The 14,313-nt window shown below is 31.7% G+C and overlaps 3 protein-coding genes across 6 annotated transcripts; 1 reads left to right on the top strand and 2 right to left on the bottom strand.

Annotated features, from left to right (window-relative positions):
• Nucleotides 1-25: 25 nt before the first annotated feature.
• LOC124427602 (50S ribosomal protein L27) lies at nt 26-838 on the top strand. Its single transcript, XM_046970722.1, has 3 exons — nt 26-225; nt 309-472; nt 556-838. Exons 1-3 carry the CDS (start codon nt 177-179, stop codon nt 757-759), a joined length of 417 nt encoding a protein of 138 aa, XP_046826678.1. The 5' UTR covers nt 26-176; the 3' UTR covers nt 760-838.
• Nucleotides 706-2,516, bottom strand: LOC124427598 (tRNA-splicing endonuclease subunit Sen34). The gene is made up of 5 exons (XM_046970719.1): nt 2,347-2,516; nt 1,858-2,129; nt 1,586-1,796; nt 1,290-1,451; nt 706-1,157 (listed from the first exon to the last, which is right to left on the bottom strand). The coding sequence occupies exons 1-5, from the start codon at nt 2,405-2,407 to the stop codon at nt 967-969; spliced, it is 897 nt and encodes a 298-aa protein (XP_046826675.1). The 5' UTR covers nt 2,408-2,516; the 3' UTR covers nt 706-966.
• Nucleotides 2,467-8,214, bottom strand: LOC124427591. 4 transcript variants are annotated; one of them, XR_006942991.1, is made up of 17 exons: nt 7,844-8,214; nt 7,281-7,436; nt 7,026-7,191; nt 6,742-6,945; nt 6,554-6,643; nt 6,302-6,418; nt 6,050-6,156; nt 5,808-5,946; nt 5,623-5,747; nt 5,340-5,534; nt 5,042-5,247; nt 4,124-4,942; nt 3,690-3,994; nt 3,511-3,599; nt 3,185-3,313; nt 2,815-3,069; nt 2,467-2,604 (listed from the first exon to the last, which is right to left on the bottom strand). XR_006942991.1 is itself a non-coding variant. In XM_046970709.1 (16 exons), the coding sequence occupies exons 1-16, from the start codon at nt 7,864-7,866 to the stop codon at nt 2,865-2,867; spliced, it is 3,084 nt and encodes a 1,027-aa protein (XP_046826665.1). In that variant the 5' UTR covers nt 7,867-8,214; the 3' UTR covers nt 2,714-2,864. The 4 variants fall into 4 exon arrangements, 1 of the variants encoding a protein (XP_046826665.1); XR_006942990.1 differs by having other exon boundaries at nt 7,017-7,191; XR_006942992.1 differs by having other exon boundaries at nt 7,017-7,191; nt 7,281-7,594.
• Nucleotides 8,215-14,313: the final 6,099 nt, after the last annotated feature.

Genomic DNA, 14,313 nt, shown 5'->3' on the forward strand with positions numbered 1-14,313 from the left:
CTCGATCGAAGTTGTCCCTTTCAATATATCGAACGACTACGACTTAATCCATAGAGCGCGCACGACTCTCGTCTTAACCTTCTTTATTTTGCACGTCTAACGTCTGACGCATATCTATATTACGTCAAATTAATCTGTAAAGAATTATTTATATTTCAAATATAATTTCATCCACCATGCAAAGTTTTAACAAATTTTTCTTAAATCCAACGACTATTAATCTGAGTGAGTAAAACTCTCGAGGTTATGTTTATTCTTATCTACCAAAAGATCAAGTTTTATTTATTGTTTATTTAATTTTTTAACAGCATGCATCAGGTATGCATCAAAGAAAAGTAGTACCAGTACAAGAAATAAACCTATTAAGACAAGACCGAAGCACAGAGGTATCCGTGTAAATGATGGTGGTTTTGTACAGGCAGGAACAATACTTGCTACTCAATTGAAACCTAGATTTCATCCTGGTCTAAATGTAAATTAAATACGCTTTATAAATATTTCTTTCTATCGAATATCACATAACTGTGCTCTCTCTCTCTCTCTCTCTCTCCTTAGGTCGGCTTGGGAAGAGATGGAACATTGTTTGCTATGGAGGCAGGAAAGGTGTTGGTAACTTGCGAGAAGATCAATCTTAATTTTGATCATAATTGGGTGATAAAACATTATGCAGGTCGGGAAGGACAAACTATCTATAAGAAACATTTCAACGTAATACCAATGCCTCAACACGATCGTTTTAAGCTGATCAATGCCATTTAGACTAGAGAATTTTATTAAGTAATTCCTACAGAAGAGAATGTATGATTAATTAAGATAATATAAACAATGCATAATGCAATGATTTAACACTTTTCAAACAGAAAAGTCCTTAAAAATAATATTAAAAATAATATTACAATATAAGTCGAGAGAGAGAGAATTTAATTTATACGATTATTAATTACGTATACTACTTTACAATCGCTCCTATCTGTTTTCAGCCCACTGAAATGATTGATAATTTACACTTTTACCACCTTCAGAGAATGTGGCCAATATTTGGGTTTTTCTAACGTGACTTGCAATACGACATTGCCCAATAAGCTCTGTGATAGGTATTTCCTCGTTTCTGCTTTTGCATTGAATTATAAATTGAGAATGAAACATAATCGGATCGCCTGTAAAAATATGAATTAATATGTATAATTATAAACACATGTAAAGTTCCTTTTGGAGATAATAGCAGTTAAGACTAATAAATGTTGTAATAAAGTAGTCATATACGTGTATATGTATATATATATAGATACCTGGATACACTAGGAAGTCGCCACCGAACTTTTCTCCATTCGTTATGTAATAACCTCGTTCCCAAAGGTCTTTAAATGTAGCATATCGAAGTTTTTCTTGTACGCTATTAGGATATTTCCATTCAACTATCTCAAAGTTGCCCCCATTACACCATGGATAAGCTAATAAACAAAATGATAAATAATATATATCGTATACGTTTTTTGCAATAGACGAAATATTTCATTCTGACCGACATGTTATTTGGGATAAAAAATTTGACACATTGTCAATATTTTGTACCATATCTTATTACCCGTATGCGTCTGTACAAGTGCTTCACTTTTTTCTAATTTAGGCAATTTTGACATTTGTTCGTCAAAGAGATCTTTAGTATTTACTTCTACATTGTTTAAAGCTTCTTGCAAATCTTTATCCAAAGGTTTTCGCATTTTTTTCTTATTTGTTTCTATCCCTAACATTTTTCGTCTTTTTCCTTCCACTATTTTATCCATCATCGCTACAATCTAGAATGATTTTATTATCATAACAACATAAAAATTCATAAAATTGTATAATTGCAAATACCTGTTTTTCTTTTTCTTTCTTTAAACATTTTTCCTGTTCCATAAACAATATCTCTCTATACTTGTCAAAGGTTTCTTTTAACGATTCGCTCGGTGGGTATTGTAAATGCGAATACTTAACAACACGTGCAATTTTTTTTTCTAATAAAAGAGAAACTTCTTCTGGCAATAAAAGCAATGGAAGACCTGAAAGTACTTCTTGCCGGGGATATTTTGGTAGACAGCCCACTAATTCTCCAGTTATTCTATGATCTTTCCGCAGTCTTAGCCAATCTTAAAGAGAGAGGGGGAGAGAGAGAGAGAGAGAGAGAGAGAGAGAGAGAGAGAAATAAATTATAATAATCTTTTACAAAAAAACTTTTCACTCTTTTTTTCATTGATTATGTATCATTCATAAAGAAATGGCATATTGTACGAGAACATTTTTTTACATGATTGCACTATAACCAAACATCATAACACGGAAATAATAAAAATAAAATAATTTTACCGTCCGCGTTCCATATAAAAGCATTACTTTTTGAAAACGTCAAATTGATCATATCTGACATATTGAATTTTTTTTAATATCAAACGTTTTTCTATTTAATCTTTCACAATCCGTTATTCTGGTAAAGTCCTTGAAGCACTTCAAGATTTATTAGAGTGAAGTTGGCAAGTAATCCGGGTTGGCACCACTAGCAACTATTTTAATAATGGCAGCCACTGGTGCGCACTATGCACTTTGGGCATGCTAGAGTATTAGCAGCTTGAACAATAAATTTCGATGATTGTGTATATATATATATATATATATATATTTATATGCTATTTTATTAACTATGCGACATATGTACTTGTAAAAAAGAAATTCACTCTATAATTGATTAATACTTTAATTGACAACACTGTTTTAAATACAATATATACCTATTTTTAATAAACGGCATGTAATAATTATGTTTAAACGTATACTTACAACATATATATGCATATATGTATGTATGTCAAAATTAATCGACTTAATATTCATATAGGTGGTGAACATCCCGTATTTGTGATTGGGAAGTATCGATTGAGTATTTCTTCGAGTGACCACCATTTATACGGTGGCCCGACATATAAAAATATATTTACTGCATAAAATCCGAAAAAAAATACCAGTGCATAGAAAATGAGCGCGCGCCACGATGGTAGAATTTGGATGTTCGTGAAAGAATGAGATACCGAAGTACTAGAAAAAAAAAAAAAAAAAAAAAAGGAAAAAAAAGAAAGAAAAAATGTTGATATAGATGACACAATATCATGAAAAGTGTTTTGCCTATTGTCTATAATCACTCGCATATTACCGTAATCTTGTTTCTTCGCCAACAATTTTCGACTTTGCCGAACTCGAATGATAGAATTTACAAACTTGTAGTACGCTCTTATTTTCTTCTAGCAAATTCTTTCTCGGTTGCGTTCTCTCGAGAAAATTTCTGAAATAATAATTGAATAATACCTACATATTACATATTTTATATATACATATATGTATATATATATATATATATATATATATATATATATATATATATATATACATATATATAAATATTCCCTAAATATCTATAAATATGTTTGAAAAGCACAAGCATTCGATTTACATATTTTCATGAAAACAAACTTGACTAACTCTTTGCTATCTGACATTTGACTTTCACCATCCGACGACGTCGGCCTGATCTTTTCTTCCCTTGCAGTTGCGCAATTCGTTCTTCCTTCCTAAATGAAATATAATCTAATAGGTTAGGATGGTACATATGTTAAGAGAACTGAAGGAAAATGACAAAGTTTTCATCATTTAATACTAACCGTATCGTTTCTCTGTGCTACATTAGGTATAAAATCATCGGAATTCTCCCTGTTCGTAAGCGCACGTTTACTTCGCGACAACGCGATGTTATTTGCAAAACTACAAAGTGATATCGAAAGTGTTTCTTCTCCATCTCCAGAGTCGACCTTTTCTAGGCGTTCCTCGTTATTCATCTCGTTCAAACGGTCCTTGTATATCCTAAATAAGGATAATTTTTTTCTTGACATTTCCAATTCAGCGAATCGTCGTACGAGCGACTCACAATTATCGTTGCCATCTTTCTTATTTTTACTTTTCGACGAATCTGCGCGATATAAATGTGATACGTTTGCATATAAATTAACAAAGAAAGAAAACAAGATCATTTAGAAGGTTGACATACTAACGTCTGTTAAACGATAGTGAAGAAAGGGAGGAAAAAAAAGGGCCTTACTTTTGTCCTTCGAATCGATGCGCATCGGTGTTGAGTATGCAGCTGGTAGATGATCTTCCGTATAACATTCTCGATCGAAATTAGAGAATCTTCGAAAATACATAGACGTTATATCGCGGCAAATGGGTGCCGTTAATTTATCGATTAAATATGTTTCACTATTGATCGAATAGATTTCTTTATTGATATCCATAAGATGATTATTAAGGCTTTCATTATAATAATCTCTGTTTAAACGACCTTCCTCAAAATGTTCCACGATTTTATATTGCTTTGTTTCGCGGATGTTCGTTTTCGATTTTATATTTTCAAGCAATTTATTACTCGCTGCAGTGAAATCTGCTTGTTGCGTATCCTTATTGGTAAAACGTTGCTCTTTGGTGAAAGGCGAGGCTTTATCCGATGGGAATTTCAATTTCATAGGAGCCAAGTGAACAGGACGGTGTAATTCAAATGGACGGTGTTCCAACTCGTCTATAGAAAAATCTTGGGGGAGTAGATTATCGGATCGAAGAGACGACGAACTAACCGAAGAATCTGTACTACTATCGTTCAATGACCGATAGGTACCTCCGAATGCGTATCCATGAGAGCTTGTTAAATTCTGCCGATCGTTCTGTTTGAGCAGTACGGGAAACTTGTTTACTCTTTCAACTTCTTCACAAGTTGATCCGTCGAAGGATTTTTTTCTCATTTCAATGGCTTCATTGATTAATGGCTCCGCTGATAATGGTTTTATGAAGGCATTAAACGATGGCCGACAAAATAAAACTTTCTTTTCCGGAAGTAGACTAGATTCGGACTTTGATTTACGATTACCTGGTAAAGGATACGTCTTATTAATATCCACGTTTACATTAATGATTTTAATAAAGGAATTTGGGACATTGTAAATGTTTCCTTCGATATATTACTTACGCTTTATTGCGACTCGTTTGGATGTAACCATAAAGTCTATTGGTAACGATAAATGGTCCATAAATGGTACAAATCTTTCATTATCCGTGTAATCTCCATTACCTTCATCCATAATATCGGCTCTTATTTTGGTAGCAGCGTCGTTATAAGAATTCTTACAGAACGTTAACTTATGAATAGTTTTTCTTCTTTCTAATCTAGTTGAACTATAAATAAATAATAATAGAAGAGATAAGCGAGATTCTAACGAAATATGTCTATATGCGATAGGAAGGACAAATTATCTTTCCTCATTGACCTGATATTTTCCATTGATCTTTTTTTTCGTGGACTTGTAATACATCGAACACTTTTGTCGGATACTTGTATGATTGGATCGCCGACGATGGATTTCGGCACCATTACTACTTTAGGACATTTCGCAGATATAGTAAATTGGTCTTGTTTCTCTTTCGATATATCATGAGATGCGATTATTTGATTTTTTTTACAACTAAAATTAAACGATAAGAAAATGATTGTAAAGAATTTCTAATCTTCGATGATATTTTTACATTCATATCGTATATTGATTTGCTTACAAGCATTCTAGATGATCTTCCTCGTCTAAGTTAGACAATTCCTGCAAATTTTTTATCGTTCCAGAAATTGCCGGCACTTGAATACCAATTTCAATACCTCTAGGTTCTGGAGATGTTGTCTTTACCTGATAAATAATTTACTTTAATAACTACGTAATCCCATTTGTTCGCTTTACACGACTAACCATATCCAAAAGAATTTGTATCCTTTCTTTAAGGACCTCCAAATTTGTCATCTTTTCAGAACTCTCAGTACAATGGTTTATATTTTGTATAAGATGAAGACAGTTCTTGTCGCGTCCCGATACCAATTGTTGGAAAACACTTTGATAAATTAAAAAAAAAAAAAAAAAAAAAGGAAATATCCCGGTATAAAATATTTTCAAAGTTAGGGCATTAATAAAAATGCATTAATGTATATATTTACCATTCTGTTTGTTGTATAAGTTTATCAACTTCTAATTCGTAACATTGCACTTGCTTCTTTAATTCGTAGCTTATCGTATCATTCCAGCTGCATATATTCGTGAAACCCTTAAAGGTACATATATATATATATGTATAATGCATGAAGAATTGTTCCTTTACACACACACGGATATATTTCTTTCGTTTTATTCTTTCTCTTTTGTTCTTCTTTTTTGCACAGATCAGTGAGAGATAAAATTTTTACACTTACGGAAGCTTTCAATTCGTCATACAGGGAATCTTGAAGAAACGTATCGTTGAATCTGTTATATGGAATATCGTGTACCGTGCAATATGGTTCTGCGTTCGAATGTGGCGTCTTAGAGAGCTGAAATTATATTCAAGAAAATCTCTATTATATACGTGCACCTAATTACAAACACACACACAGAGAGAGAGAGATTTTCTGCGATCCTAACGATCAAGTAAGTACGGCTGACGACGAAGATGAAAATGAACTCACTTTGTCTGTAGAAGTACGAGTATTCATACTTATGAGTAATTTTAATTCCGCATTTTCATCTTCTAGTTGACGATTATTTTCTCGTAGCACCTGCAAGACATAGACGATTATGGCTATTCATATGACGATTCTATTAAATCATTGAACACCTTGGCGGATAAGAAGAAATTGTATTTACGTCTGCTTACTTTGATCATATTCTCGCGCGCTTCGTAATTACTTCGAAGATTTTCATTCGCTTCTTTCAAGTCTGTAATTGTCATAAGCAATGATTCGCACTCGTTATACTTTTCATCCAATTTTTCAACTATTTCATCCTTCTTTTTCGTACATTCGAGTCTTTCATTCGTAACTTTCTTTAACTTATCCTTCAGACTTGTTACTTCTTGCGCCTAATTGCAAGTGCAAGAAAAATTATAATTACGAATCCATAATATTTTTTCGTTGCGAACGATCATATCACCATTACAACCTCTAATTCGACCGTTTCTAATCTTGTTAATAATATCCGTTGCTCTTTTGTAGATTTCTGGAGTGCTATATTGGTGTCTTTTTCTTTTCTCCTAACTTCATCCAATATGTCTTTTTGTTCATCATATTCTCGTTGCAGTTCACTATATTTTTCATGGATTTGTTCCCTGCGGAATAATCAAGGAGCAATACGCCATCGAATTTCAAATAATAATTATAAAAATACAATTGAATAGATATAACTTATAATACATACAATTGACGTTTGAAATATTTTTGTTGCCTTTCCAAAATTGAATTTCTATCATCTAATTTCGCGATTTCTTCTCGAAGAAGAGCGTTTTCTTCCGTTATTTGCGTTACTTTTAAATGGAATTTCGTATTTCGGATATCCTCCTCCATGTCGTCTTTCCTGGATATTATGGCTATTTACTTAATTTTTGCATTTGTTGTTGTTTTCTTTCTTGGGCGTAGATGTGTGTGTGTGTGTGTGTGTGTGTGTGTGTGTGTGTGTTTGTTTGTTTGTTTGTTTGTTTGTCGCGCATACATTCATTTATTAATCAGCGCTACCTGTTGGAGTGACAAACAAAACTTATCGGGGGAATATATTTTTTAAATTATTGCATTTTTTATCACGAATCAATTATCACCCGGCTTGTAATATAGAATATGAGCCGTGACCAAAAATCGTGTCATGCTAAAGGAGCATGTACAATTAAACACATACATACTAAATAAGTATATAATTATGTTATAGGAGAGAACAGAGGCTCTTGATCATCTTTCGTTTAACATAAACAAAGTATGTAAGCTGTTTACCTAGGTTTTTTCCAGCTTGGCATTCACCATAACGTCATTTTGTTCACTCGAAATACGTAGATATGTCACGACGTTTTTATCAAGGCCAGGACGTTTATTACTTATCAAATTCAAGTTACCGGGTTAAAGAAAATTTTAGGTTAAGAATATTTGGCTTATAATCGATAAGTTTTCGCTTTTAACCTTCTTACCGTCTAAAGAAGCATAAAGAGAAGAATAAAGATGAGATATAGATGTAATACATATCTACGTGTTATTAAATCGATCGCGATAGAAACGAATTGTCCTATATATTTTAGAATTTGAACCGTTAAAATGTTACAATTACGATTTAAGATCTATACAATTGCGGGTCATTACTTGACGTTATAAACGCCTGCCAACACAGGACGGAGCGCAAATTAAAGTTGGTAATCATTTAAACGATCGTTTTTTTTCCGGAAATTTTCATCAAGTCCACCAATGGCAAAATGTTAGAAGCTATTATTATTGGTTAAGCCCATTATGTACTTATATACTTATTGTTAATTACGAAACAAACTAATCGAACAAGACCGATACCAACAAGACATATCGTTGGTATTTGATAAAATAATTATGACAGAATTTGTGGTATTATGCATTTTGATCGGTTTTATTATCGGCATCATTCATAACTACCGCGCGTATCCATGGCGCCCAAATACTTGTGGCCAAATAAGTAACTTACGAAGAGGATCTACTTAACAAATTGCACCTACCTTATCGTATTATATTAATTGACGAGTACCTTATATTAACTTCAATTTAATCGCTTTTCTTTTTATACTAACTTTATATCAATCACACGGGATTTATTAAAAAGAGTCGAATCGAATCTTGCCAATTTAGGTGATATTTCGTGTATATAACGTGCGAAACTGATCTGCGTTTTCAACATATAAATGCTACTATATACATATGTATTAAAGTCTAATATGATATAAAATAATATTAATAATCCATAAATGATTAAATGAAACATTATATATATATATATATATATATATATATATATATATATATATATATATATATAACAAAGGTAGACGGATCGGAATTAAGGAAGTGCATGGAAAGGGTCTGAACGCGTCTGAATGGTTGCTTGCGCGAACGTAGATTCCGTAACGCGTTAGAAAGTACGAACGGAGAACACTTGTCCTTTGATCGTTTACATCTGCTTTTGTCAATATGGATTTAGTTCATAAATTTTCAGTATTTTATAAATATATACAAACGAGATCGCATTTTCTTTATCCCTCGGGATACGAGAGGAAGCTGACGTAATAACTCCCATTGTCCTAGTTGACCTATAACGATCGGTGCACGCTAAAAGAAAAATATTCAAAGTCCAACGCGTCGTAAGACTGTGTAAAATTATATTGAAAATTTAAATATTCATTTGCATATTTTTTAATATTTATGTTTCGATCTGCGTAATGTTTAATTGAATATGCTATTGTTTAAATTCTAATCAGTTTATAATCCGTGTATATTTCAAATTGTTTAAATATATCATTAAATCTTCAGTAAGTAATGACTTATTTAAGCTTAACTATATGGAAGGAGAGAATTTCGATGATTACACTTCTTAAGACAAGAGAAAATTGTTTCGATATTCGTCAATATCAATCAATCGTCCGTTTTTATTTATATTATACGCGTAGACAACAATTCTCAGATAATTAATTAAAATGAATTTAATTTAGCGTTAAAATTATATTAGGTTTTATGGATATTACGAGAAATTAATGCGAATATACTATCCAGTTTAAATACAGATCCATTGTATCCCGTATTCATTATAATATGTTTAAATAATTATAAAATTATCAAGAGTATAAGTTATTTAAATTTTCACTTGTGATTTTGGGATATATCTCTACTTTAATGATTAAATTTCTTAGAACAAGAAAACATATAGAATATGGTAATATCTCAAAAATAGTACATTTAATAAAACATCTAAAAGTTTGAACCGCGCGAAGGACCAACAATAATTTTGATATAATATTCTATTACTTAAAAAATTAAATTTAGGAGTAGTTTCCTCGTGTAATATAAACATCAACGTCATTTTCTTCACTTTGACAGTTCGCGACTTAGTTTGCTTTTGCACTCCGACGTGTGCACTTCGAGATTCTCTTTTCTAAACGCTAAAGATTATAAATTAATATTTTCGGTAATTTTATAATTATCTAAACGATTTTTATAGCACGCGGGATAGAATAAAGTAATATTTAAACAATAGTTCATTTATTTAAACATTAAAAAGTCTGAATCGCGCGCGTGACTTAAAATAATTTTAATATAAACTTCTGGTACTTAAATATTTTAATTTCGAAGCGGTTTTCTCTGGTAATATAAACATAAACGCACTTCTTCACGACTTTGACAGTTCGCGACTTAGTTTGCTCTTGCACTCCGACGTGTGCACTTCGTGATTCTCTTTTCTAAACGCTAAAACTATTAAATTAATAATTTCGGTAATTTTATATTTATTTATACGGTTTTTATAGAACGCGGGATAGAATAGAGTAATATTTAAACAATAGTTCGTTTATTTAAACAATAAAAATACTGAAACGCGCGTGGGACTTAAAGTAATTTTAATGTTAACATCTATTACTTAAAATTTTTAATTTCGGAGTAGTTGCCTCGTGTAATATAAACATAAACGCACTTTTCCACGACTTTGACAGTTCGCGACTTAGTTTCCTCTTGCACTCCGACGCGTACACTTCGTGATTCTCTTTTCTAAACGCTATAACTTATAAATTAATATTTTCGATAATTTTATAGTTATTTATACGATTTTTATAGCACGCGGGATAGAATAGAGTAATGTTTAAACAATAGCTCATATATTTAAAAAATGAAGAGTCTGAATCGCGCGCGGGTCTTAAATTAATTTTAATATAAACTTCTAGTTATTAAAAATTTTAATTTCGGAGCGGATATCTCTGGTAATATAAACATAAACGCACTTTTTCACGACTTTGACAGTTCGCGACTTAGTTTGCTCTTGCACTCCAACGTGTGCACTTCGTGATTCCTTTTTCTAAACGTTAAAGATTATAAATTAATATTTTCGGTAATTTTATAAATATTTACACGGTTTTTATATCACGCAGGGTAGAATAGAGTAATATTTAAACAATAGTTCATTTATTTAAACAATAAAAAGTCTGAATTGCGCGCGGGACTTAAAATAATTCTAATATAAACTTCTAGTACTTAAAACTTTTAATTTCCGAGCGGTTTTCTCTGGTATTATAAACGTAAACGCACTGTTTCACGACTTTGTCAGTTCGCGACTTAGTTTGCTCTTGCACTCCAACGTGTGCACTTCGTGATTCCCTTTTCTAAACGCTAATGAATTATAAATTAATATTTTCGATAATTTTATAGTTATTTATACGGTTTTTATATCACGCGGGATAGAATAGAGTATTATATAAACACTGGTTCATTTATTTAAACAATAAAAACTCTGAATCGCGCGTGGGACTTAAAGCAATTTGAATATAAACTTCTTGTACTTAAAAATTTTAATTTCGGAGCGGTTTTCTCTGGTAATATAAACATAAACGCACTTTTTCACGACTTTGACAGTTCGCGACTTAGTTTGCTCTTGCACTCCGACGTGTGCACATCGTGATTCCCTTTTCTAAACGCTAAAACTATTAAATTAATAATTTCGGTAATTTTATAATTATTTATACGGTTTTTATAGCACGCGGGATAGAATAGAGTAATATTTAAACAATAGTTCGTTTATTTAAACAATAAGAATTCTGAATCGCGCGTGGGACTTAAAGTAATTTGAATATAAACTTCTTGTACTTAAAAATTTTAATTTCGGAACGGTTTTCTCTTGAGAAATAAACATAAACGCACTTTTTCACGACTTTGAAAGCTCGCGACTTAGTTTGCTCTTGCACTCCGACGTGTGCACTTCGTGATTCTCTTTTCTAAACGCTAAAACTATTAAATTAATAATTTCGGTAATTTTATAATTATTTATACGGTTTTTATAGCCCGCGGGATAGAATAGTGTAATATTTAAACAATAGTTGGTTTATTTAAACAATAAAAATTCTGAATCGCGCGCGGAACTTAAAATAATTATAATATAAACTTCTAGTACTTAAAAATTTTAATTTCGGAGCGGTTTTTTCTTGTGACATAAACATAAAGGCACTTATACACGACTTTGACAGTTCGCGACTTAGTTTGCTCTTGCACTCCGACGTGTGCACTTCGTGATTCTCTTTTCTAAACGCTAAAGATTATAAATTAATATTTTCGATAGTTTTATAATTATCTACACGGTTTTTATAGCTCGCGGAATAGAATAGAGTATTAATTAAACACTGGTTCATTTATTTAAACAATAAAAACTCCGAATAGCGCGCGGAACTTAAAATAATTTGAATATAAACTTATTGTACTTAAAAATTTTAATTTTGTAGCGGTTTTCTTTGGTAAGATAAACATAAACGCACTTTTTCACGACTTTGACAATTCGCGACTTAGTTTGCTCTTGCACTCCGACGTGTGCACTTCGTGATTCAATTTTCTAAACACTAATACTTATAAATTAATATTTTCGATAATTTTATAATTATCTATACGATTTTTATAGCACGCGGGATAGAATAGAGTAATGTTTAAACAATAGTTCATTTATTTAAACAATGAAGAGGCTGAATCGCGCGCGGGTCTTAAAGTAATTTTAATATAAACTTCTAGTTATTAAAAATTTTAATTTCGGAGCGGATATCTCTGGTAATATAAACATAAACGCACTTCTTCACGACTTTGACAGTTCGCGACTTAGTTTGCTCTTGCACTCCGACGTGTGCACTTCGTGATTCTCTTTTCTAAACGCTAATGAATTATAAATTAATATTTTCGATAATTTTATAGTTATTTATACGGTTTTTATATCACGCGGGATAGAATAGAGTATTATATAAACACTGGTTCATTTATTTAAACAATAAAAACTCTGAATCGCGCGTGGGACTTAAAGCAATTTGAATATAAACTTCTTGTACTTAAAAATTTTAATTTCGGAGCGGTTATCTCTGGTAATATAAACATAAACGCACTTTTTCACGACTTTGACAGTTCGCGACTTAGTTTGCTCTTGCACTCCAACGTGTGCACTTCGTGATTCTATTTTCTAAACGCTAAAGAGTGTAAATTAATATTTTCGGTAATTTTATAATTATCTACACGGTTTTTATAGCTCGCGGAATAGAATAGAGTATTATTTAAACACTGGTTCATTTATTTAAACAATAAAAACTCTGAATCGCGCGCGGAACTTAAAATAATTATAATATAAACTTCTAGTACTTAAAAATTTTAATTTCGGAACGGTTTTCTCTTGAGAAATAAACATAAACGCACTTTTTCACGACTTTGACAGCTCGCGACTTAGTTTGCTCTTGCACTCCGACGTGTGCACTTCGTGATTCTCTTTTCTAAACGCTAAAACTATTAAATTAATAATTTCGGTAATTTTATAATTATTTATACGGTTTTTATAGCACGCGGGATAGAATAGAGTAATATTTAACAATAGTTGGTTTATTTAAACAATAAAAATTCTGAATCGCGCGCGGAACTTAAAATAATTAAAATATAAACTTCTAGTACTTAAAAATTTTAATTTCGGAGCGGTTTTCTCTTGTGACATAAACATAAAGGCACTTATACACGACTTTGACAGTTCGCGACTTAGTTTGCTCTTGCACTCCGACGTGTGCACTTCGTGATTCCCTTTTCGAAGCGCTAAAGATTATAAATTAATATTTTCGATAGTTTTATAATTATCTACACGGTTTTTATAGCTCGCGGAATAGAATAGAGTATTAATTAAACACTGGTTCATTTATTTAAACAATGAAGAGTCTTAATCGCGCGCGGGTCTTAAAATAATTTTAATATAAACTTCTAGTTATTAAAAATTTTAATTTCGGAGGGGTTATCTCTTGTGACATAAACATAAACGCACTTCTTCACGACTTTGACAGTCCGCGACTTAGTTTGCTCTTGCACTCCGACGTGTGCACTTCGTGATTCTCTTTTCTAAACGCTATAACTTATAAATTAATATTTTCTGTAATTTTATAATTATCTACACGGTTTTTATAGCTCGCGGAATAGAATAGAGTATTATTTAAACACTGGTTCATTTATTTAAACAATAAAAACTCCGAATCGCGCGCGGAACTTAAAATAATTTGAAGATAAACTTATTGTACTTAAAAATTTTAATTTTGTAGCGGTTTTCTTTGGTAAGATAAACATAAACGCACTTTTTCACGACTTTGACAATTCGCGACTTAGTTTGCTCTTGCACTCCGACGTGTGCACTTCGTGATTCAATTTTCTAAACACTAATACTTATAAATTAATATTTTCGATAATTTTATAAT

This window comes from Vespa crabro, chromosome 10 (assembly GCF_910589235.1).
Source record: "Vespa crabro chromosome 10, iyVesCrab1.2, whole genome shotgun sequence".
NCBI classification, from domain to species: Eukaryota; Metazoa; Arthropoda; class Insecta; order Hymenoptera; family Vespidae; genus Vespa; species Vespa crabro.